The sequence below is a fragment of the Megalopta genalis genome, chromosome 3 (genome assembly GCF_051020955.1).
Source record: "Megalopta genalis isolate 19385.01 chromosome 3, iyMegGena1_principal, whole genome shotgun sequence".
In the NCBI taxonomy this organism is placed as follows: Eukaryota; Metazoa; Arthropoda; class Insecta; order Hymenoptera; family Halictidae; genus Megalopta; species Megalopta genalis.
The window spans coordinates 24,186,613-24,211,513 of record NC_135015.1 but is presented as its reverse complement, the minus strand read 5'-3'; the positions used below and the strand labels follow the sequence as shown (position 1 = coordinate 24,211,513).

The 24,901-nt window shown below is 41.2% G+C and overlaps 2 protein-coding genes and 1 long non-coding RNA gene across 16 annotated transcripts; 1 reads left to right on the top strand and 2 right to left on the bottom strand.

Moving 5' to 3' along the window:
• Nucleotides 1-1,020: 1,020 nt before the first annotated feature.
• On the bottom strand, nucleotides 1,021-2,795 carry LOC117222068 (Poly(ADP-ribose) polymerase 16). Its single transcript, XM_033473544.2, has 6 exons — nucleotides 2,463-2,795; nucleotides 2,224-2,379; nucleotides 1,914-2,123; nucleotides 1,678-1,843; nucleotides 1,443-1,587; nucleotides 1,021-1,377 (listed from the first exon to the last, which is right to left on the bottom strand). Exons 1-6 carry the CDS (start codon nucleotides 2,793-2,795, stop codon nucleotides 1,218-1,220), a joined length of 1,170 nt encoding a protein of 389 aa, XP_033329435.2. The 3' UTR covers nucleotides 1,021-1,217.
• Nucleotides 1,153-2,558, top strand: LOC117222069 (uncharacterized). Of its 4 annotated transcripts, none has more exons than XR_013033026.1 (5): nucleotides 1,162-1,293; nucleotides 1,373-1,448; nucleotides 1,530-1,788; nucleotides 1,935-2,347; nucleotides 2,421-2,558. It is a non-coding gene; the product is annotated as an uncharacterized LOC117222069 (long non-coding RNA). The 4 variants fall into 4 exon arrangements; XR_013033025.1 differs by having other exon boundaries at nucleotides 1,373-1,788; nucleotides 1,935-2,098; nucleotides 2,175-2,347; XR_004490610.2 differs by having other exon boundaries at nucleotides 1,153-1,293; nucleotides 1,376-1,788.
• Nucleotides 2,796-4,023: 1,228 nt separating the features above from the next.
• On the bottom strand, nucleotides 4,024-24,351 carry Trpm (transient receptor potential cation channel, subfamily M). Of its 11 annotated transcripts, none has more exons than XM_033473409.2 (21): nucleotides 23,312-24,351; nucleotides 22,646-22,801; nucleotides 21,943-22,025; nucleotides 21,439-21,495; nucleotides 20,447-20,633; nucleotides 20,155-20,368; nucleotides 19,927-20,086; nucleotides 19,716-19,852; nucleotides 19,482-19,638; nucleotides 19,242-19,404; nucleotides 18,858-19,166; nucleotides 18,228-18,774; nucleotides 17,902-18,113; nucleotides 17,642-17,809; nucleotides 16,787-16,846; nucleotides 16,643-16,690; nucleotides 15,190-15,402; nucleotides 14,757-15,105; nucleotides 14,494-14,639; nucleotides 13,828-14,418; nucleotides 4,024-13,743 (listed from the first exon to the last, which is right to left on the bottom strand). In XM_033473409.2, the coding sequence occupies exons 2-21, from the start codon at nucleotides 22,691-22,693 to the stop codon at nucleotides 12,409-12,411; spliced, it is 5,184 nt and encodes a 1,727-aa protein (XP_033329300.1). In that variant the 5' UTR covers nucleotides 22,694-22,801; nucleotides 23,312-24,351; the 3' UTR covers nucleotides 4,024-12,408. The 11 variants fall into 11 exon arrangements, with proteins under 11 accessions (XP_033329300.1, XP_076376559.1, XP_033329299.1 ...); XM_076520444.1 differs by having other exon boundaries at nucleotides 23,506-24,351; XM_033473408.2 differs by lacking the exon at nucleotides 22,646-22,801 and adding an exon at nucleotides 22,139-22,240 and having other exon boundaries at nucleotides 23,506-24,351.
• Between the last annotated feature and the right edge of the window lie 550 nt (nucleotides 24,352-24,901).

Here is a 24,901-nt window from a genome sequence, read left to right as displayed (position 1 = left end):
ATCGAGAGGACTTTTTGTTGCACCGTCATCCTACTTGGATAACGATTATATAATTTTATATAATAATTATGTATGATTTACTTTGTTCGAGTAAAGAAGCATACCAACGTGTAAATCCATTCGCAAACCTTTCTCCACCTCCGCTCTTTTCCCAGCAGAATTTAGATTTAATTAGAATTAATATTTAAGTTACTTTTTTTCGTTAACAATTTCTATGTTTAAGTTACGATGATTATGGTGATTCAGAAATGAGGCGTCTACAGGTACGTACGTTTCCGCGAAGGTTACGTCTCAAATTTGTAACAATTTAATTAGTTATCAGCGTTTTTTAGGAAGGCACGTTTCGCGGGAAAGATAGCGTTGGTACGTATATCGAAAGATCACTCATACGAATTGAATATGCAATATAAAGATATTATGAATGATGTGGATTCTTCATTTGTCCTCCTAGCATCCGTATTCCTAACATAAACCTGCAAAAATTGCGAGCATAAATAAAATCAATGCATTGAATGATTCGTGCAATTTTCCTTGTAAAATACTATTTAAATTTGTCGCCACTGGCGCCTCTTGCGGCCAGGTTTCGAAGCTCCTTTCGATGTTCGTACAGCGCCAATTGCTGCAGCGGCAAAACGCTCAAACTGTTCGCCGAATTACCGACAGCCAAATTCGGCGAACAGTTTCACCGTTTTGCCACTGCACTAATTGGCGCTGTACAGATATCGACGGAGCTAGCCAAATTCGACAGTCGGTAATTCGGTGAACAGTTTCAGCGTTCTGCCACGGCGTCAGTTGGCGCTATACAGACATCGACGGAGCTAGTCAAATTCGACAGTCGATAATTCGGCGAACAGTTTGAGCGTTTTACCACTGCACCAAATGACGCTGTACGGACATCGAAAGCAGCTTCATATTTCCTCCACTAGAGGCGCCACATATGCACAATATAGGGTCGCTTAAAAAAATTAATGGTTCTCATTAGAGAACTAAAGAAAGGTTACAGAATTTTTCAGCAGAATCTGATGTATAATTCGTCTATATTAAAATATGTATTGAACTGCGTGTATATTATTGCTGATAATAAATACAATTTGACGTTAAACTATAGTAAAAATTGTATACAAAAGGAATAGAAAAAGAAAGCAGAATGTAATAATGTAAATAAAAAAGGACGAATTAATGAAGTCGCAGCAATGTAAAAAACATATCCAATCCAATTACTCCAATCCAATTTTTTGAGCAAATAATTTATAATATTTTTCAACTTGTTTGTTATGGGTTAGTCCAACCGAGGTCAGTAGCACCAGGTAACCGAGCACGAATGTTAATAACTTATGTTGCTTGAACCATGCTAATAATCCTCTATTATTAGTAGACCTGAAAAATTGCGAATGATTGTTATACCACTGTACGGTGGGTGTTAAAATGTTGAATATTACTACCTTGAGGTTTGTACTTCTTGACTGTAAACGAGAAGATATCTCACTCGTACCAATTCACTATTCGTTAACGAGTAATATTTGTTCGAGGTTGTGCCACCCATGGAATCTTTAGATACAGTCTGAACAGTACCCTCTGCAACCGGTTCTGGAGATATACATGTATTATTATTCCGCATATATGTATATAATCTGCGATGCTCTACATCGCACATATGTCATTATAAAACATAATTACCCGTGTCTCTACTTTTGACATCGACGTGATTGACAAGTTCGCACAAAGCGATACAATTCATCTCGCTTCCAAGAACGCTACCGCCCCATCCGTATCCTATAGGACTATGCGGTAAACTGGCACTTAATTCGCTGGATAAGTAAATTCCTTTACCAAACAATGATTTCTAAAGATGGAACAATAATGTGTGATTACAAATGCCGCTTCGTACGGTCGTTTCGATATAGAATACTTGCCTTGCACATACTTTGTTGCAGACCATAATGTATAATAGAATGGAAATTCTCTAAACGGCTGCCGTGATAAGCATAGAAGGTTCTACAACCTTGCGCAATCGTCTTCCACTTTTCCTCTGATGCTGACTGCTTCGCGTTCGCAACATGGAATATTAAATTCGGCGCAGCCACTGACAGTTCTGACGGTACCTTCCTCAATACGGACTCGTACTGCGCTCCAAAGATTTGCCAATAACAAACAAAAGAGTTGATCTATTAAAGGACCCAAGGAGTTGCGTAGAAAATGTTCCAAGAAACAGGACGTACTTACAGAGTCTTTGCTAATAGTTTTTATAGTAGGATCCCTTAAACGAATCAAAACCCAATACAACAGTTCTATAGTTGTGCTGTATCGCTCATATACATCTGGATCTTGCAACGCTTTAAGTATCACAGTAAGTGGTGGAATCAGTTCTACGGCTCTTCTCTGCAGTAAAATTTGAATCTTGAACTAACGCTCGGTTACAGTCGAATAAAGGCAAGTTGCAATGAATATATCGAATACTCTACCAAGGCCTCGATGTCTTTGCATTCGTTCTTGATGTACATCGGTGGAAACGGCTTCAAGCAAGTGTCGTAGCGATACGTGTTGCACGCCGCTACAAACAACGACCATTTGAAATCGGCTGCCTTAAGATCCTTCTCCAATACACACTTTACCGACGAGATCTTCTTGTGTATTTCTTCCTGCGAGGCCGTCGTGGGATCTACTTGGCTCGTGTACAATACGTTCACATCCGATTTTTCATCGATCTTGTTGCCGACAATGTTCACACGATTTTCCTTCTCCTCTGCGCTTTCATCTCGACCGATATTGCACAGTTGCTTGCGCGAATTATCCATAATCACGGGCTCGGCTGGTTTCTAGATTTTACAACAGTAGATTTCGATCGAATGAAAGTGAAACTTCATTTTTTCAAAAATTCGAACGGCCGATGGTTGTATTTTTGGAAGTTACAGATTTTATCTGACTGTACGGCGAATTTCTGTAAAAATTTCATTCAGAGTCGTGAACATTGCCTAGAAAGCTTGCAATTCCATCGGCTATCGTAGATCGCATCTGTTTCTATTTCCTGTTCGTTTGTCACGAATACGTGTTTCGCTTTTTCGATGATTCGATTATCATCGAGCGGATGATTCGAACGGATTTTTTGAAGCAGATCGATTCGCGCATGCAACCGATTCGTTTCTCGGTATGTACAGTAATGTCTCCCTTACTGACGCTCGGATTGTCCATTAAAATGGATGATTTGGGAAGAAGAGACACGATTGTTCGAGCCTTGTGATTTATTTTTATAATTATAAATTGTTCACAATTATAAAAACAAGCTGCAAGGCTCGGACAATCGTATCTTCTCTTCCCAAATTGTCCATTTTAGTGGACAATCTGAGCGTCAGTAAGGGAGACATTACTGTACAATGAAGTCTCTCTAATTGATGCCCAGATTGACCACAAAAATGGACAATATGGGAAGAGGAGACACGATTGTTCGAGCCTTGCGATTTATTTTTATAGTATTATAAAAATAATATTATAATAATAATATAGTATTATATATTTATTTTTATATATATCTTATATACATATAAATTGTCCACAATTATAAAAATGAGCCGCAAGGCTCGAATAATCGTATCTCTTCTTCCCAAATCGTCTATTTTAGTGGACAATCTGAGCGTCAGTAAGGGAGACATTACTGTACAATAAAGTCTCTCTAATTGACGCCCAGATTGACCACAAAAATGGACAATATGGGAAGAGGAGACACGATTATTCGAGCCTTGCGATTTATTTTTATAGTATTATAAAAATAATAATATAATATTATAAAAATAATATAATATTATAATAATAATAATATAATAATATAATATTACATATTTATTTTTATATATATCTTATATATATGTATATAAAGTGTCCACAATAATAAAAATGAGCCGCAATGCTCGAACAATCGTATCCCCTCTTCCCAAATCGTCAATTTTAATGGACAATCCGAGCGTCGGTAAGGGAGACATTACTGTACTCCGGACGCGTATTATTCGTAAGCAAAAAGGGCCGAACATATATCTTTTGAGATCAGTTATGTATTTCAATGTACAGTGTACTTTGATTAATTCACATTTGATATCGGACTACGTCGGCATTCGGTTTTCGTTTATTACAATCGATTGCTTTCTTTTCCTCTTCAGTCGAGTCGAAACACAATTTAGGAGTCGAATGAACAGCAATACATTAGAGCGAGTTTTAACAAGTAAATTAGCTGAATAGGTGTATGTTTATCGTGTCGAATCGACCGGACTCGAGAACCGTTTAGAATTCGTGCAAGCAAACGGACGCCCGTGCATTTACAATTGTACACGTGCCCGCTAGGCGCGAAGTCCTCTCTGCGAAGGAAGCCGGCATTATCAACCTGCTCGACGATGTTAGGCTTTAAGGTTACGGATAGTCTTGGTATTCACGATCGGGCTTTGGTGACCGCGGTGGTCGAAGATAATTTACGAATCGATTAACAAACGGACCAACGTTTTATATCGCCTATTGCCGATCACCGAAGTGTGCGCGCGCACGTGTGGCCAATGATCGGAAATCATGGTGCTGCGCTGCGGCGGTCGGCCGATCATGCGTTTCGACCGGTTCGAAATTTCTAACATATCTATGTTATATGCATGGATAATAAGCGTGCTGTGATGTGTAAAAAGACGGAATCGATTAAACCCACACTTAGAAGATAAAAATACTACAAAGTTGATTTATAAAATGTAATTGACAATATATGTATGTATGTATGCATGCGTGGATGCGAGCGCGCGCGCGCGCGCGTCTCTCCCTCTGTGTGTATGCGTGTATGTATGATATTAACCCTTTGCAGTCGAAGCTGTTTGAATTCGAAATCCAAAACATGATTTCTGATCTACAGTATTTCTATTTTATATAATTTATTGCGATTCGTGCGTATGAAATTGAGCCTATTGGCAAGTACAATGCAATTTTAATAGTTTTTTTTTAAGTATAAAAGAGTCTGATGCTCTTAGAATGATTTTGAAAACTAGTATACCAATTTTTAGTGGCGCCTCAGAGTCGCCAGTGCAAAGGGTTAATAATCTATCCAATTAGAAAGTTATCCCTTAAGCAATGAAACTGGATCGTTTGCACGACTGCGAGAATCGCGATGCGTCGGCGACGTACGCTGTTTCCACGGATAAACGACTGTTCGTGTAGCGATAAATTGTACTTGTATAATCTGAACAATTCCAAGAGTCGCGAGCATTCGAACCGTAGCTTGTGTGGACCGCAACCAGCGTCTACGCTGCGTGGTATTTTTTTTGCAGGCGTTTTAGCTGCGCAACGTAAAAACGACCGAAGCAACGAACAATCGAATCTGGCGATGATTGTATCGTGGATTGACATCGTCGATCGGTATCGGTGGAAAACGAGTGTATTTACAGTAGAGAAAGTATAGTAATCTCTGTCTAATTCGCGCTCACAGACTGTGCACAAAAATGGACAACTTAAGAATGGGAGAAGCTCGGCTCATTTTTCTTTTTTTATAGCTGTTGACGATCGCTCTTCCAAAACGGTCCATATTTCTGCGCAATCCGATCCGCGAATCGGAGAGAAATTTCTTCACAAATTCAAGGGGATCTAACAGAGATATCGCGTATGCTCGTGATTCGAAACCTTTGTCCGTTACCTATCCGCAAGCGTTTCGTGGTACGACGAATGACTACGCGGAGAGTGCAACGCGCGACCAATCTTCGGTATCGGATGAGACTCTACAGTTCTTTATTGTCTAATTATTGTTTCTTTTTGCGTGCCGGTAATTCTCGCGTTACTTGACAATCGCGCGGTATTCAACCGATTTTCAACCGATCCGGCATCTAGCATCATCTGATTCTTTAGAAACGCTCACGGCACTCTGTGACAGCTTTTTTTCGACTCCTCTCTGCACGCGCGGCGAGATATGAAGTATTCGTACGCACAACCGCCCCTTGCTTTCGATATGGTAAACAAATTTGTAGTATGCAACTAGAGAATCGGTTTGGACGTCGTCGACGTACGAGTATCTTTTCTCTCGCCGTGCTGTAGATACACAGGATGTCCCAAAATGTCCCGCAATCCGAAAGTGGCGGGTTCCTCGGGTCATTTGAAGCAACCTTTTCCTTTAGGAAAATGTTCTCCGAGGCACCGTTAACGAGTTATCAACGAAAAACAGTGACCAATGAGAGGCGAGCACAGCTGGCGCGAGGCGACCGAGCCAACGAGCGGAACTGTGCTTCGCGCGCTGGCTGGCTGGGCCGCCTCGCGTCAGCCGTACTCGGTTCTTATTGGTCACTGTTTTTCGTTGATAACTCGTTAACGGCGCCTCGGAGAACATTTTCGTAAAGGAAGAAGCTGCTTCAAAAGATCCGAGGAACCCATTTCCGGATTGCGAGACATTTTTGGGACACTCTGTATATGTATACAAATTCTATCTTTTTATCGCTTCGGAGAAGTCACGTTTTGTACACACATTTTTCTCGGAGATTTCGCTGAATGATTTTGCCATCCGGTGGTCCAGAAACTCGTGCGTCTCGCTGCGCATTTATCCCGTACACACGCATACGTGTGTTACGCGTTGCATTTCAGCTTCCGTTCGAATGCTTTGTGCGTAATCGCGATTACTGCAGAGGGAATCGAGTCGTGGAAAAGCTACGTTAGATATTCGGCGAGCGTACGCGGCGCCCCCTGTGCCACCGGTGGCCGGTGTTACGGAAGCGTTACGTTACAAGAATATACAGTAATGTCTCCCTAACTGACGCTTAGATTGTTCCGGCTATGCATCATGTTTTTATAATCGTTGACAATTGGTAACTAAAACTCGGTAATAAAAACAAGTCGCAAGACTCGAATTCGCAAGGCTCCTCTTCCCAAATTGTCCATTTTTGTGGGCAATCCGAGCGTCAGTATGGGAGACATTACTGTACAGTACATGTCAGTAATGTCTCCCATACTGACGCTTAGATTATTCCGACTTTGCATCATGTTTTTATAATCGTTGACAATCGGTAACTAAAACTCGGTAATAAAAACAAGTCGCATGACTCGAATTCGCAAGGCTCCTCCTCCCAAATTGTCCATTTCTGTGGGCAATCCGAGCGTCAGTACGGGAGACATTACTGTACAGCACATGCCAGTAATGTCTCCCATACTGACGCTTAGATTATTCCGACTTTGCACCATGTTTTTAAAATCGTTGACAATTGGTAACTAAAACTCGGTAATAAAAACAAGTCGCATGACTCGAACTCGCAAGGCTCCTCCTCCCAAATTGTCCATTTCTGTGGGCAATCCGAGCGTCAGTACGGGAGACATTACTGTACAGCACATGTCAGTAATGTCTCCCATACTGACGCTTAGATTATTCCGACTTTGCACCATGTTTTTATAATCGTTGACAATCGGTAACTAAAACTCGGTAATAAAAACAAGTCGCAAGACTCGAATTCGCAAGGCTCTACTTCCCAAATTGTCCATTTTTGTGGGCAATCCGAGCGTCAGTACGGGAGACATTACTGTACAGTACATGTCAGTAATGTCTCCCATACTGACGCTTAGATTATGCACGGAAATAAATAGTTTGTGAAGAGGAGACGCGATTATTCGAGCCTCGCAACTCGTCTTTATTGTCGTTGACGTAAATAACGAGCCACAAGGCTCGAACAATAGTATCTTCTCTTCCAAAATCGTCCGCTTTCCGTGGACAATCCGAGCGTCAATTAGAGAGACATTACCGTCAAACGGAGAATTACAGCGACGCAGAGTTGGAGAGAGGAAGTTACACGCGTAACGAAGTAATTGAGCGACACTTGTGCGACTCTCTTTTCCTTTCAGTCAATAATACCGTCGCCTAGATCGAGTTCGAAGTTACTTTCATGAACGCCTCGGTAAAATCGGGGGGTAAAACCTCGCGGAAAGCGAGATCGAACAGGATATATGTATGTATAAGTACATGGTCTCGCTCTCCGTCTCTCTTCGTCTCGTCGTCGTCGCGTCGCAAGCGGTGCGATATACATAATAATTCAATATACCATGAATATATATTTTGCCACCCCGTAGCTTCTTTTCATGGAAAGGAAGAATGTACAAGTAACTCGAGCCTCTCGCGTGCCGGTTCGCTTTTCGAGCAGCGTGCACACCTTGCAAAGTGCGACCGCAGCAAGTAAATTAAATAGTAAATATAGCAATAGCGTTGGCGGTCACAGCAATTCGTCGTCGCGAGCGCTTATGCGAACTAGGATCAAATGAGTTTCGGAGGCGTCCGAATGAAAGAAAAGCGCGCGGTAACTTCGGTCGAACCGTTGTTCGAAAAGCGATTCTACAAAACAGGCACCCGGTGTTCGCGCAGAACCGACTAAATATAAAAAGAGAAATACGCAAGAAATGTAATAATATACGCTGATTCGACGCGTCCGCTTGAATCCGGATCAAGTTTACACACCGTACTCGAAAAAACGTTTGAGCAAGTTTCGCGCTTCGTAACGTGTCGCGGATATACAAAATCTCCGGCGACGGTTCAGCGACCAAATTGCAGCGCAACTGATTTTCTTCATCGATGACGAGCCGTTTGTTTTTTCCATCTCGACGCAACTCCGTGTACATAATTTCTAATCGAAGCGAAGCACGAAAAACGGTGTCGCGAGTCTCTCGATCAATGTTCAACCTTGCGGAACAAAACGGCATCGTTCGTTTCCTCCGATGCTACCCCCAACATCCTTGTGAATATCATTTTGATTCGTTGTCTCGAATTTAATCATTCTACGCGGCGGTCGCGCCGCGTTGCAAACCGACTTCGCTAAAAGTTATTTGAACTAATACCGCTGCTCGAAGTCGAGAACCGAGCCAGCCCGATCCGATTCGGAACCGATTTCTCGGCTGCCGCCGGCTCGGCAGCTCGATTTCGAGGAATTCGAGTAACGCTTTTCGGCAATGGATCCAACCCTAAATGCTTTACGCTACAGACGATGATCGACCGGTTCGTTCGTTTGTTCGAACGCGGAACAACCGATCGATCGGAACCGCAACGGCGAGTTCTATTCGCGCGGCTCGCAAAACTCTCGATACACGTGCGACTCGATAAAGCATCGTTTTTACTTTTTTTTTCGACAGTCTTAAATACATCTGCTCTACGTTTCCTCCTTAAGATTTAAGTGAACTATACACACACACCTTTATACAATTAGGCATTCGTTTCTCGACCTCTCTATCGTTCGTTCACGCGTCGAGGATCCGATCTTGATTTCCCACGATTTTGTGAACTTTTTAGCTTCTCTTTATTCGACGATTCGGATCAACTTTTCCGAAGCGAAAACGCGCCCTGTGTATCCTTGACGCGTCGAACGAACAATAATTAACGTTGAACTCTTCGGTATCAGGACCGCGGACGTTTACAGAAATACAGATCAGTTCGCAGAACCCGGCGGAAACCCTTTTTCGGTATCGAAGGATTCGGACTTCCGCGGAGCCCCGCGAATCCTCGGAGAGTCCGCGGTCCGTTTTATTATTTCTCTCGGTTTGTTCTCTTTTTTTTTCTCTTTTTTTTCTCGTATCGTAGATACTATTAACACGGATTTGGCGTTGTTCACCCATGGGGAACGTATCCGCGTGATATGGTTCACTTTTATATGGTCCGTAGAATTCCGTGTTCGACGCAGCAGTTAGTGCGTGATAAGGCCCTAAATATGCAGGGTGTAGAACGAAGTATTTGCGAAGTGAATTCGAACGAAGTTCGCGTTCGCGCGCGAAGCCTCGACCAGCAAGAACGTCCGGGCAAATGGTTTCGTTTACACCGCTGCATGTCAAAAGATTCGTAAAAACGTTCGGCAGTAGTGACACGATAGACGCGTGCGAATCGTTCATCGACGATCGATCCGTCCCCGTTCTATGCGCATTGAAAGCGAGAGTAACGTGACAACGTGAACACGTTGTTTCGCTCGGTTTTATATTCGCAGTGATGTATCTCGAAGAGGAACAGGAATTACGTACAGGCTGTTTCTCGGCCGGATTTCATCGAGTCGACGAAATCGTCGGACCTCGAAGACGATGGAATCGGGGTAGAACGCTACCCTGTAAGCGCCGTTTAAATTTAACCGAGCATCCCCCGGCAACCGTCGCGACGTTTCGCTGTGCTCGCGCGAACGATCATCGTTATTAGCCCACGTGCGAATTACATGCCCCGGCCGTGTTACATCTATTTCGGCGATGTTTCATCCTGAACGTTCGACACGCGTGGAACCAGGTGTCGAATTTAATCGGAGGACGGTTTTCGTATTTCGGTGGAAGCGAACCGACGAGACGAACGGCGTTCGATCCGGATCAAAATCCGTTTAATTAGTCGGCTAATTACATTGGCAATGTCTCCGTAACTGACGCTCGGATTGTGCAGAGAAATGGACAATTTGGGAAGAGGAGATACGACTGTCCGAGCGCCGCGTCTAATTTTTATAATTGTTATAACTATAAGAATATATTATATTATATTATATTATATTATAATATAATAAATAATATTATATTATATATTATATTATATATATTATAATAATATATTATATTATATATTATATTATAATAATATTATATTATATATATATTATATTATAATCGGTAACTATATATAAGAATGAGTCGCAAGGCTCGAATAATCGCGTCTCCTCTTCCCAAATTGTCCAATTTCGTGGACGATCCGAGATGTCGATTGGAGAGACATTACCGTAGCACGTCGCCGCGTCGTCGGCACGTCCGACCAACGCGAACGCTTTTCGCACGTGTCTCTAACGAACGATCATCGCTAAACTATTTACGTTTGGAACGCCGATCGAAACGATCTCTCGAGTGATCTCTCTACTGTACACGCTAGAATGAAATTGCACCTAAAGCCAGTACGGTTCTGCGTGTTGCCGCCCCGTCGAACGAATCGCACGCCACACACAGATGCACGCGCAACAAATACAAAATTGTAAAGTCCACGATCTAGAAAATGGAAGGAATCCGAGTACCGCTACAGAGCGAAGTTCAAAGTGCTCGACCGTAAACGCGGCGGTCGATCGAACGGACAGCGGATTCGTTGATCACGAATCGACGTCGTCGCTCGGTGCGCCGTCGTAAAGTCGCTCTTTCGTCCCGAGAATCGCCGATGATTCTCGAATCTACGCAGAAAAGCACACCGTTAACCAGCCGGTACTCTTTACCGAAGAATACGACGCGATTAATCAAAAGTTGAGAATTCGAAATCGATCGAACCGAATACAGAGCGAAAATTCATCTACATTATGTAAAACGCTCGCGCGAACGCGATACTTTCTTCTACATTTTGTACGTACTGGCTGCTTAATTATACGATACGTTTATGTACAGAAATATTGTATAGGTGCACTTTGTGTGTACAGCTGGGCAAAAAGTTTGCACGGTTCAGTTAAATTCCAAATTAAGAGTTACAGTCTAACGATAGCGTACAACACGGTGTGTGGTATGGTATTATTGGCGTTAGTCCAACTTCTTCGAGTATTCGAAAGCGTATCGTAATCGTACCGTCTACATTCTCTACATCCAGAATCGTTTATCGCGCGTTAATAAATAATCGATAAAATTGTATACGACGTGCATAAAAGTCGAAATTGAAAATACTTTGTACAAGTCGATCAATAGTCTGTAAAATCGATAAAAACATCGAATCGTTCTGTACATAGAAATGTGGTAAGTATTCAAACAGGGGAAAAAACTCATCGTAATATGTAACAACATCTGAATACCCGAATTAATTGTAACATTATAAAGTACAATAGCCTTCTTATCGGTACACGCATATTTGCTATGGATATGCACACGCGTTATGCACAATTTATAAAAGTATATACGGAACAAACGTGGAATCGGTCTATTCGCATAAGAGTAAAAAGATATGTATATCAATAGAAATAAAATCGAATAAAATCGAATAAAATCGAGCCAAATCGGAGAAAAATTAACGACAATTAAAGTCGATCAAATTCGCTGCTATACAACCAGTAACTCGATTCATTTGTTTGACTATAAAGCACTGTTTTCTGGTTCGTTTTTCTAGTTTCGAGAAAACGAGATTCAATGTAAAAAAAAAGAAGGAGAAAGACAGAACGTGTATAACTGTGCGAGCCGACAATAAATTATTTCAGATAAGATGTACACCACTGTGTCCGTTTCGGTGATCTCCGTAATGGCGAGCAGCTATATTTGTTGTTGGCGTCGAACAATGGCCGGCGATGGACCGGCGATCACAAGCAGAACCAAGCAAGGGTACCTTTACGCGCGTACTGCACATCTCGTTACCTCCGTAGCTGAGCATGTCCGTCTTCGGCGGTCAAGTTGGAAGCGTCACGGGGACGTTACAGTTACAGAGGGAACGCTATGATTTCGAAATTCGTAGCAGTCGATAAGTTAGCACATGGTCTCCGAAGCCGGAGCAGGTACGGTGCTCAGATTTTTGTCGTTGGGGTCGGAGTTCTCGGGCTCGCGGATCGGCGGTCGAGAAAGCGTTTGTTCGATTTCTCTGGTGACGCTGATGGTGGGTGGTGGTCTTCGAGACTCCTCGTCGATGGCGGATGCTCGGCGGAGCTGGTGCCTGTGCTCGTTCGATATGAAAAACGGACCGCCGCTCGCCTCGTCCGAGGTGTGCAAGGTCTCCTCGTCGTCTCCGATGTACCTCCTCTGAATCAAATCCTCCATCTGCTGGTAATCGCACTCCTCGGCGTCGCGCAGATGCTCGTTCTCGATTTGCCAGGCCATTTCCGCGTTCGACATTTCAGAGTGATGCCTGACCCTGGACGGCGGTGGCGAGATGGGCGGCGTTCTAGGTGGACTGAGCAGGCCGCAGTAGCTCTCCAATTCGTCCGTTATGCTTGTATATTCTGCTCGCATGGCCAATAGAATGGACCTCTGGGTGCTGCTGCTCGATGACATCGACGGGATCATCGCGACTCGCGGTTCCGCCCAGGTGACGCCTCTGGCGATACCGGAAGGAAGGATGATCACCTCGTCCGATTCCGAGCGCGTTCTACTGTTCTGCTTTGCGGGACGCTCCACCGAGTCCTGTCTAGCCGGCTCGGAAGCCGGAGCTTCGCTGCTCGCCTCTCTGCTCGGCTCTTTGCTGGTCGCATCCCGGCTCGTCTCCCTACTGGTCTGTCTGCTGGGATCCGAGCTAGGCTCCCTGCTACTGATATCTCTGCTTTGGTCCCTACTCTGATCTCTACTCTGCTCCCCGCTAGCCTCTCTGCTCTGTTCCCCGCTGGCTTCTCTGCTGTCGGACTGTGAAAACGTATCTTTCTTCAGAACGTCTCCCCCGCTGTCTCCTTTGCTAACCTCGGTCTCGAGACTCGTGGTCGTCTTGAAGTCGTCCTGAGCCGTGTTCCCGTCCCCGCTCACGGAAGAATCGTTTCTACTGAGATTCTCGCGCGATACAGCCATCTCCGAGTGCTTCAGCAACTCGTCGTCTATCGGCGGACCGATGCTGAGGAACGTCCCGTCGGTCAGCGATCGAACCAATCTCTTGCGTTTCGCCGTTATGGTGGGCAGTTGCGTGTGGGAATCAGTCTCCGACAGTACCTCCGAACGCTCCGATCGCTCCGACACTCTACGCTGACGACCTTCCGAGTCGAAGCTGGATATCGTTTCGATGTTGGGCATGTGCGTCGCCATGAACCGGTGGATCACTCCAAGATGCGCCAGTGTCTGCTCGTTCAGCTCCTCCAGCTTACGGATGCGGAACTCTACAGTCTGCGAGCAAACAAATTCTAAGTTTAAACAGGTGCCTAAACGGTATTTAGACCGCTCTAGTGATCGAAACGATGTGTTCGTTACCTGAAGCGAAGCGTTCTGAGTGTGCTCCTTCTTATCGATATCCTCTATTTTCTGATGCATGTTCTCTACCCTCTCGGTCGTTATCTTGACGCGCTCCTCGGTGGACATTTGGAGTTTGAGCTCTTGCTCGCGGAAGTATCCCTCGACGCAGTCCTCTTCGAAATCGTAGAGGCGCTGCATGTCGTCGGCTTCTAGGAACAACTTAAGCCCGTTGTCGTACGTTTCACCCGTACTCGCTTTCCCTTGTGTCACATATCGCAGCAAATATTTCACCAGCAGATATATGTGAGAAACTACAATGAGCGGGGGAGGTAAAACTGGTTTCTGTTCGTACTCCATGACAACAGTAAAACGTTGGAACATCCATACTTGGTGCGCCACCGCGTTTACCTCATTGAAAATATTATTAAAGACCGCGATCAGTAGATTTATCATCAATATGTTCGCGATTAACAGGTAAATCGACATTACAGCAGGCGTGATCCACCGGCCTGGAAGACACGGTATCATTCCCGGCTCGTCCCCGCAGTCTGGATCGATGTTGTCCGCGTACACTTCCCCGTACAACATAAAGTATGGCTCCATGAATATCTATATGTGATAAAAAGAAACGTGGTAAGTAATCGTGCTAATCTCGAACATAGGTAATCGATAGAAAATACACACGTCTCGAATGATCTTTAACTTCGGCTCGGCGTTGGGGTTCAAAATAGCCTGCCGTGTTACTCCGAAGCTCATCAACACGACCAACAACAACACCACAAAGTATATCATATTTTTCACCATTTTTCCCATCATGGTAACCAGAGGACCTAAAAAAGAGAACAGAAATGCATACACGTGTATATGTATATACTTATGTCCAAGCGGATACGCTACAGTACGGTACGGTACAAGTACATGATCTTTAAGAAGGCAAGAAATACTACCGAAATACTTGTTCACGCCGAGAATGTTGAGTATCCGCAAGTACCAATAAATACAGTCGACGCAGTAAATGACACGGCCGACGTCGAGGGTGGAATGTCTTAAGCGCAGGGCCAAGCCAATTTGGAAAAATATGATGGCAGCTGCGTCACAGGGATTCCACATGTTCCACGCCCACACGCTGAATTTATGCGAGAGCGTGGCTGGTTCCGACGTTGCGATTTCCCGTACTTTCTCACAGCCAAGGGTACAAATGTAGGCGATCGCGTAAATCTCCGCCAATGACGGATGGTTCTCCATGTGTATGAGGATCGAGTAAGAGAACAAGACCAGAAAAATTACGTACGCTATCTGCGACAAAGAAAATACACGGCACTCTCAGTTATAGTGATTAGAATAAAGTAAGGGTATATACAGCGTAACGGTAGTACTCACAGCATTTGCCCAAAATTTAGTTATAGGAGCTGTATAAAATTCATACAGCTTCTTCCTCAGTCGTAGCGGCCTGCTATTCTTGATATCATAGTAGTCGGAATGAATGCCATAAGCACGATGAATGATATCGTCGTTGTCCGTCAGTACTTTCCCGTTTTCTTGGACGATTGTATCTTTCACCACCGTGGTGGTGTGTTCGTTGCTGATCAAAGCCTAAACGAAAAAGAACAGTTTTAGGCTTAAAAAGCATAGGCGATTTTTCTGCTGGTCGTACAGAACATATAAACATAGATAACAGGAGATTTACAAGTATCGAAGAGGTATTAAGAATTATCTTGACTAATTCTTGACCATTCTCGGAAACGAATTATACGGTAAGGACTTTGCGAACAAACCAATTAAGGGAGACAGTCTGGTAATACAATGGTAATACATGGTAATACATGGTAAATACATCGTACGCAAGAAGCAAACAACGAAATAAAAGTATTTCTATAACGTCTCGGAACACTCTGGAAGAAAGTGGGACAGAGAATCATAGGTACGCGAGTCTTATGTAGTATCTATAGAGATGTATGGCTATCGTTTAAATGCTTCGTTTTCTATGTAATAGAGATTTTATTCTTGAGAGAATATGAGAAAATGTGAGAGAATGAGAGAGAATATGATTCTCGAAGAGCTAGACGTGCACGAGGTGCTGTTAAAAAGAAAAACAGCTTAACAGCTTTTTTTAGGTCACTTCTCTGTATCCTAGATCTTGGATCATCCTTTTCTTTTTGATAACACCTCGTGTATAGAATGTCAATAGGGGACTTAGCAATTCTGCAATCTAGATTGGCAACTGAATCACAGCAAAAAACATTAAAGAAGCTTATGGATTAGGTGAGAATAAAAATAGAAAGCGATGAACAAGGTGCAGTTCGTGTCAAGAATCATGGCTGCTCAGAATATATATATATGATTAGTGCATTTTAGTAAGTGAGGAGGATCATTAGATTGTAAAGGACAGACTTAATTTCTTTCCATTTCCGTTTTCCTTCTGATCGATAACGATTTCTTATATCAAACTGTTTCGAAGCCAACGGTGGACTGAAATTTTAGAAACGGTTGTAGTTGTGCTAATTCTCGTACTTCGATCATCGCGGTAGAAAACATTGATGTATCGTGGTAATATGCCGGTCGAATAAAATGTAATGTTACCAAAGTAGTAATGTTGACCAAAGTAGTTATCGATTAATGGGGAAGTGCTGCAAATTCGGATGTTAATCGGATCGTAAACATTTAACTTGGTGGAGTGATACCGATATTCGACACACGACATTAAGTATAGTACATGACATTAATATAATATGTATTGTACAATAGGTATCTCGTCGACATAAAATGATTTCAAGTTATTTTATAATACGGCACGATATGCGTTTACGATAATAACATTAGGTATCATCCTCACCGGTACAGATTCCGATACTGAATAAACAGAAGTTTTCCTTGTCGATAACTAACAACAAAAGAGAGATAGTTGAAAAGTGCACCGGAAAGTGTGAACTTATTGGTCATAGAGAGTCATTGTGTTTCAGGCCATTATAGATTATACCTTAGCGCCTTGTTGGCTGCTGGATTTGTTGCGTACGCTCAGGCTCCTGCGCTGACGTTTCTAAAAAACAATTCATACGCATACCCACATAGTCTATGAATCACAAAAACACATATCGATACCTCTAACATTGATTGATACTTTATACCATTGAACACTGGCCGACCAATAAGCATGTAACACCCTCATCAAACAAACCATTGGAATATACGCATTCAAATAACAAGTAATAAAACTGTATACTGCCAACGATAAAATGTAACTGCGACACCTTTCACGCCACATGTATGGAACAAAAATCAACAACTGAAATAACAACGCTCTATTGATATTAATACCGATCACAACCCGATGGTCGAAACTTTTCAATATTATTAATAGAATCTACACGATTATACGTTTTCGTGTGTAACTCCATCACACTACACAGTTCAAAACCAGCAACCATATCTAACCATTTATTGCAAATACAGTTTTATATACTAAGCAACTTCTATCAGCGATTAAAGTGCAACGAGTATTTTTCATTTGATCTTGTAACTTTAAAAGCTATTACCAAAGAAACGAATAAATAAATGAATAAATAAATAAGTAAACGAACAAGTAAATAAATGAATAAAGCAATGGTAATAACTGCAGCATGGAGAATGAATAATGAATTATAACAAAAGCACTGGCAGATTGTATTAATTAATTAATTAGTTAATATTAATTACCGTATTTAGTATTTGGTATTCTATAGAATGTTACGAGTCGATTTGTTTGTGAGTCAAGAGCTCCGAACAGAGTTTTCCCTTTCAAATATTTCTAAAATAGTTTAAGATATTTTAAGTAGGCGCTGTTAAGGATGGCTACCTCGACATCTGGACCAGTTGGCACGCCGTGCTCGGAGTCGCTATCTTCTTTCTCATCCTCGAGAGCGATCAAATGTTCTTCCTGAGTCTGCGGCATCAGTTGCAGCTCCTCGCGACTTTTGAATTCCAAACAAGTTATGTACCAGGGACACGCGAGACCCAGAACAACCTGGACACGAATGAAATTTCGATCAGTCCTAAAAATCAAATACTATGTCGCGTCTATGCCCGTGATGCGCCCCAAGAGTGATCTAAAATTACCTTCAGATTTGTATTCTTTCTTGTTCGAAGACCACCCATCCACAGATCAGCCAAGATAATTTGACTGCACGGATGCGCCAGGAGTGGTCGATGATTCGCCGTAACCGCCAAAGAAAGACAGGTCTGACCGGACCAATTTTGTAGCTCGGAAGTTAACAGTTGTTGCGTTTGATCGTCGTCTTGGCGATAACAATAGTCCAATAATTCCAACGCTGTGAATAGAAACTTATGTTTCGTATAATACGTGGTTGGGTTTTCATTTTATCCTATAATATCATTGTTAATACCTTGGTCGCCCCGTGAAATTCTACCAGACAAGCTCTTACCTATATTTTCAAACTCCTTTCCACAGCTTCGCAACTCGTCGTAAATTTCTGTCTCGAGGTCGTCCTCGGCAGCTTCGTGCGCCATGGCTTTGTACAATTTCAGGGCTACAAGCGCTTTCGCCAATGCTTCTTCTCCGTGTTGCCACATCAACAACGCCATTTGCTGGCGTTTCGTCAGAACAGCCCAAATCAGCAGCTCGTTGAAAGGATAATCGAAAAGCGGAGTATCCCGATTCGCCGGCAAGGTCTCCGCCAAGAGACTTATCGTTGAACTTTCCTGCTTGTTGCTCGAACCTGAATAATAACGAGCAGCGCTTCCCCAGGCGCAACTGTTTCGGTGCATATGCTGCTGATGAGCTCCCGATCGCTTCATTACTTTGGTATAAATCACCCGAAACCTTCTGCGTGTATACTGAGAACGGTACGCTCCGCCCATCAATTTGTTGATCACCAAGCCAATGTCATGGAGCGTGTACATATAACCACGAGGAATATTCGGTCTCACATCGCGCAGTATATAACCAAGTGTATTCGTGGGACCTTCTTTCTAAACGAGGAAATTTCTTTGATAACTAAAGAAGCTGTGGGAAACTTTGATCAAGACGGTTCAGTAAAAGTTTTTAAACTCACAGTATTGTACAATTCCTCGAGTCGAGGTATTGATAAAAACTTCCGCATGGAGACACCGTTCTCCAAAAGAAGCTTCACAAAATCGATTCTATCGTGTTGCAATGCTTGCATCATCGCTTGTTCCAGCGCACCCGGCGGCCATTTCTGCCCATAAACGAATATTTCGCTGCGCGCTATGTCCACTCTATTCCATATCAATGATAAAGACAACTGTTCTGCTGGGGATAGTTGTTTAGACTTGAACAAGGCCGTCAAGATTGTTTGGTCGAGCTCCTGAGGTCGATCCTGCGTTATCCTGAACACTGTTATCTGCAAACAAATCAAATCGTGTATCGAATTCATACGAAGATACGGAGTGTATCGGGCAAAGTTGTAGAGACTTACCAAGTGTTTCTTACGCGTACACTGCAAAAGTTCGGAATACAGTTGACATGCTTGTTCAGAGGAGACTTTGAAGGTACGCTCGATTGTGTCCAAAACTTGTTTTCTCATACTCTCTAATAGCCCCTCGCTTTCTCCCCCTTCCGCATCTCCCTCCGAGGCATACCTAAATGATTTTTGTATTGCATGTACTAATATTTAAACTATAGTCTCTACGTAGTTCATTGAAAAACTAAATATTACTTGTGCATAAAAGCGATAAGGTCAGCTGCACGACCCGAACCATCGCAAACTACTACAGGTACTGGAGGATCATCTGTGACGTATTCTAAAACTGAGCGTATCGTGTTTGTTCCTCCCTCGATGACCAACGCCACAACGGGAATACTGCTGTGCGTGTCTACAACAAAACAGATGTTTCTTGAAACGTACAGAAGACGTCGTGAAAGGCTGTGAAAGCAAAAAGGTGACGCTCACATGGCTGCAGCTTCAAATTCGAAATGTATTTTTCTAGCTTCCTGCGCAATACGATTTCTGCACCGTAACGACCGCCGGTACCGTTGTCCACCAATAAAAAATATGCGTGTCGATTGTTTAGAACCGCATATTTCGACCTAAAAAATTTATCTGAATGAACAAGCGAAACAAGCGAATAGTGCAGCAGCATTCACTTAGAATTCTTTCTCACCATGGAGATGAAAGACAATCGTACGGGACTTCGCCTCCACGGCTCACGAGTTCGTGGCTTTTGTCTAAAATTCCCCATGGTGCTATACCTATGCTCACAACGCGTCCTTGCCTTTGGGACTTTTCTAAAAGTAGTGCATCGCCTACTTGCCTCGTAACACCTGTCGAATTTCCATTGAGATTACGATTTGATCGTGACATTGAAATAAAAGAAGATTTCGCGACCAACCTGTATTAGTCCCTCCAGTGAATATCCATGCGCCGGTTGTCTTTGCAGCCTTTAACAAGCCTTTTCGTAAGACTTTTTTCAGACTGGATTGCAAGTCAAAGTTGGAACGACCACCATGTACGGTGATGAGTAATTTTGGCAGTCCCAAATTCCATTCTCTACATAGTAGCTGCACTATTGGCTCCGGTCTTGTATCATGCGCTAATCTGACGTACTATGGGATACAGATTAGTTAACATTAACAATGCGTTACGCATGTATCACTTAAACGTAAGGAAGATCTCTTATTTACCTGTGCTTTTGTCGGATGTGGCCCACCTTGAAACTCAATTGTACCGTAAGCATCGGTTGGAACCGATCGTGTGTTCTTACCAGGAGACCATTGTTCCCGATCTTTCTCTTTGGTATTGCTAGTGGTGTAGCTTTTGATATCTGCTCCGGTTCCACAGTGGTGCGTATAAGAATGGCCGCAACAACATCTACAATAATTATAGTCATGCGTTAGTGTTAAGTAAATAAGAGATCAAGCGCACTTGGGCAGAAATGAATGCAATGTCTTATCTTCTGAATTAAAGCGGAGCTCTTATAATAATACACCATAAAAGCATACAGGAATTAATAATTAAAATATAATATTTTCTGCATGCAGTTGCCCCTTGTCACAGCTGTTCACTTTGTTGGCACAATAGAATAGCATATTGCTGTACAAGTTTTGTATTCTCTTGCGTTGCACGAAGGAATTGTAGAATTTACCATGGCTTAAGAAAGATAATGTTGAGTATTATTTAAATTCATTGAAATGATTTAATCGATGCTAGTTACCATTAAACATGATACTACAGCTACGATACTCTTATTCCTTACGTATTGCATACATATGTATAGATGAATCAATGAATGTAATTGCCTCGTATGTTCGAAACAAGCACTCTGTACAAAGCAATAAAGAAAATTTAACATTAATGAATATTTTATGAGCAAAATTATGGAAATGAACTATTGGAAATATTTACAATGAGATTCTTTCTATCTACAGAAGTTAGAAATGTTCTTCGCATATAAGGCTATTGAAATTGAGAACGCTATGCACGCAAAATAAGTAACAATATGTTAATTATTTGAATATATAAAAATGCATACCATACTCTTTTATAGATATGATATATTTGCAGAAGCAATATTAAATATTCTCGTTTGTAATATCTATCTAAGAAAAAAAAAGAAAAGAGAAAGATAACAAAAACAAAAGTGTAAGTCGCGGCAGAATGCATAATGAAGTCTCACCTGGAAGTGGTGATCACATCATATTCTGCAATCTTATCTCCCTGTACTTGCAAAAACCTATAAATGGAACGAAAGAAAGAAAAGTAAATGAAAAGTAAATGAACACAAGAAAATGTGTATTAACGATAACCTGAAACAGTGTGTAAATAAATCTGTAATAGTGTATATGGCTGTTGTAAAGGTTTAAAAAATAAATAAAACAGAATGAGAAGTTAACCTGTAATCAACTTAACTGTATAACTATGTAACTGTTCTCATATTGCCTCTGCAAAAATATTGTTTTTTCCGCGACAAAAGGAAATATCTGTAAATTATTCACTTGACAGGAGAGTGCAAAAAAAGAACAAGTACAAATGTTGATTAACTCAATGTTGTTACTTCAGGCTGAACATTATATGGTAATTGAAATGGATGATAAATTTTCTGTAACTTTAACTTTAAGTTTATCCATAGACACAGAGCTTTAATCTCAACAGTAGACAAGTAAATAAAAATATACTATACCTGTGTTCATCCTTAGCACTCGGTATAAATTTTGAGCATTCTCTTTTTTGAAAAGTTGCTTCTATCCAACTACGTTCAGTAGCCTGTAACAAATCAGTGCAAATAGTTAACGTTGATAGCTACTAGCGAATGTATATAAGAAATGATTTCGTGTAATATTTCACACTAAATATAATGAAAATGAAACACAATGTACCTTTGCCTTCTTTCTCTTGATTCTGGGAGTATTGGCTCCACAGATAATACTTCCAATTGCCATTTTTAAATGTATTCACCTTAACATTAACCAATACACTAACTAAAAAAAGAATATTAAAAAAAAAAACAGAAATCAATAAAAATAAACATGTAACAAGGTATCATATGAAATGTATATTCACTTTCCAATTATAAAATAATATATTATAATTTTGATGTTGTGTGTGTGTGTGTAAATTAATTGGAAATAATGAATCACCTTTAGTAGAATATATTCTTGCTAGAACTAAACGTTCAACATGAGGATCAGAAAAAACTTGTATGCAACAGAGATAAGATAATTGACTTAGATAAGGGAAATACACTTTAATAGTTTCCGTTCATTTCAATATGTAATTATCTCAGTGGTTCTTACAGTAAATTATATTTCGCACACTTTGAAGGAAAGGCAAAAAGCACAGAATTCAAATATTTCTGTGTAAAATAACATTCTTGTTGTACTCACCCCACGGCAACTTTTACTTTTATCTATCATATCTACATAGAACTGCATGAATGATATTGGTATGTGTTTTGTGCCTGATCGAATAACTAATCCAAATTAGTTTCAGATAAACTCTACCAATAAATATATGTGTTGGTAGGAATGCGTGAAAGTTGTCTGAAAAAGATTAACAAGAATCTCAAATTATAATAACAGATATTCACTTGACAAAGTTACATAGCAATTAATTAGTTTCTCGATTTTAATAATTAAATCGTTTCCACATTAACTGAATCGTTTAGTTCGTTATCTCGGTGTATGAAACATCATTTGGAACAAATAATAGAACCGCTGTCTGAATGTTATCTCGTCATTTCAAAGCTCTCGAAGGCTTTCCTAGAGCCGATGATATTCAAATTCAAATTTACGACTGCCGAAAAATTCGCGATTGTGCAATGTTTCAACGAACGTCGCGATCCTAAGGTTTCGAAAATCGGCGGGAAAAATGATGGTCTCTGTCATGTGCTCGCGAACTAACCTGGAAAAATAATGTCCTCGACGTTCAATAGAAAATGTTGAACGTTTAGGAAACAAATATGAAACAATGCACAAATAGACAAACTAAATCAAATACATATAAAAATCGTTTGGAACGGACACGAAACGCTAATTAGAATATATACATACCTTGAGAAGTGCTTACACGAGAACTTTCGGATACAACCTAAATCTTAAGTGATCGTATTTATTGCGCTTTAATTATGTACTACACGTACACAAAAAAATCACGCTCGTGTCCGTTCGCGATAATTGACGTTTCCCACAATCCATGGAATCTTTGGATGCGTCGTTCAATTAACATTACATTACAGGATATTTACACATGATGATCGCATTTTTCCGTAGCTGGACGTCGCACCATTTAATCGAAACCAGATCAACGAACGTGGAACAGTTTTGACGGAACTGGAGAAAAAAGACGTATGTGCAGAACGCAGAACCGCCTCGCGCCGAGAATTTCTTCCATTATCAGTGTATCATCCCTTGGAAATATCGAGCTCGCTCCCCTGCATCGTTACCGACAAACTAGGCCAAGAACAAGGTTAACTTCGGCATTGACTCGAATTTATATCGGCACAGTAGTGTCAACTGCGATGTTCGATTCGAACGTCGAAAACCTCGAAATTTCCATCGAAATCGATTCTAAAGAGAAGATGCGGTTAAATAAATAAAGAAAGAAATATATATACCTTAAAATTTAATCCCTTTCTTTTAATATAAATATTGCACTCTTTTAACACAAATTGCACCGAAATTTAAACACTCTTTTGCGATCAATTGATTGATCAGTTTTACAATCGATGGTTATTCTCGCATGAAATATCGCGCGAGTCTTTACACGCTCAAAATTTAAATTATTCGTGTATCCATTTAATTAATAGAGGGGAAATTAGACAAAATTATTCGAAAAAATTCACAAAGAATACTTTAATATTTTTTGGTTTAAAAGATCGATAAAATGATAGAATTTCCTGCGCTTTTCATTATTTTTAACTGCATCGTCCCCTTAACGCCCTAATGTACTACGCCACTTGTACACATATTCAACCACCTGTCTGCTGTCTTGTTTGTCTCTACATACATGTGCATGATCAGGGATGAAATGAGTCTACTCACGTTTGGTAAGCACTACTAGATACAGAACATTACGTAAAAGAAAACTTATCTCTGGTACGATCAGCGAGGATTTACGTCTACATCCAACGCATCTTCCGTTTTTTATTCTAGTTTACTTTAGTTACGCTCCTGTTAAATATGAGATCATCACCCCAGAAATACAAAAGTCTGCGAAAATTCGAAGTTAAGAGAATGCCCGGTAATATTATTCCTTAATAATCGCGGATATTATTCCTTCGTTTGTCCCTTTGTAATCGGTTCGCGATTTCAGTGCTGAACGAAAATATATTTTGCCGTATTAAAAAATACACGATCAAGAACTAACACTTAATTGCTAGGTAGTGATTAATAGACTGCGGATTTTACGCACTTTTATTAAAAATGAGTGGATTAATTGCAAAATAGAAAAAACATTCTAAAAATTTAAAAACACTGTTGTGTTATTTTTAACTCATTTAAGTTAATAAGAAAAGTAACAAACTTTTATATTACTCCTGCATCTTGCAGTTAATGAATGCAATTCTTATTTTGCATAAAATCCACAGTCTTATAATTTATGGTGAATATAATCGAAGGGGAGTATAATAAATCATACGATAC

Bases quoted from the DNA above. Each gene is read 5' to 3' on its own strand.
- LOC117222068 (XM_033473544.2), bottom strand. From the start codon at position 2,795: ATGGATAATTCGCGCAAGCAACTGTGCAATATCGGTCGAGATGAAAGC. The intron at 2,380-2,462 runs GTAGAGTATTCG...ATTTTACTGCAG, and splicing joins GCAAAGACATCGAGGCCTTG to AGAAGAGCCGTAGAACTGAT. The intron at 1,378-1,442 runs GTAGTAATATTC...GCAATTTTTCAG, and splicing joins CAAGAAGTACAAACCTCAAG to GTCTACTAATAATAGAGGAT.
- Trpm (XM_033473408.2), bottom strand. From the start codon at position 22,201: ATGGCAATTGGAAGTATTATCTGTGGAGCCAATACTCCCAGAATCAAG. The intron at 22,026-22,138 runs GTACATTGTGTT...GATTTGTTACAG, and splicing joins TCAAGAGAAAGAAGGCAAAG to GCTACTGAACGTAGTTGGAT. The intron at 20,634-21,438 runs GTGAGACTTCAT...TAATTATTGTAG, and splicing joins GATGTGATCACCACTTCCAG to ATGTTGTTGCGGCCATTCTT.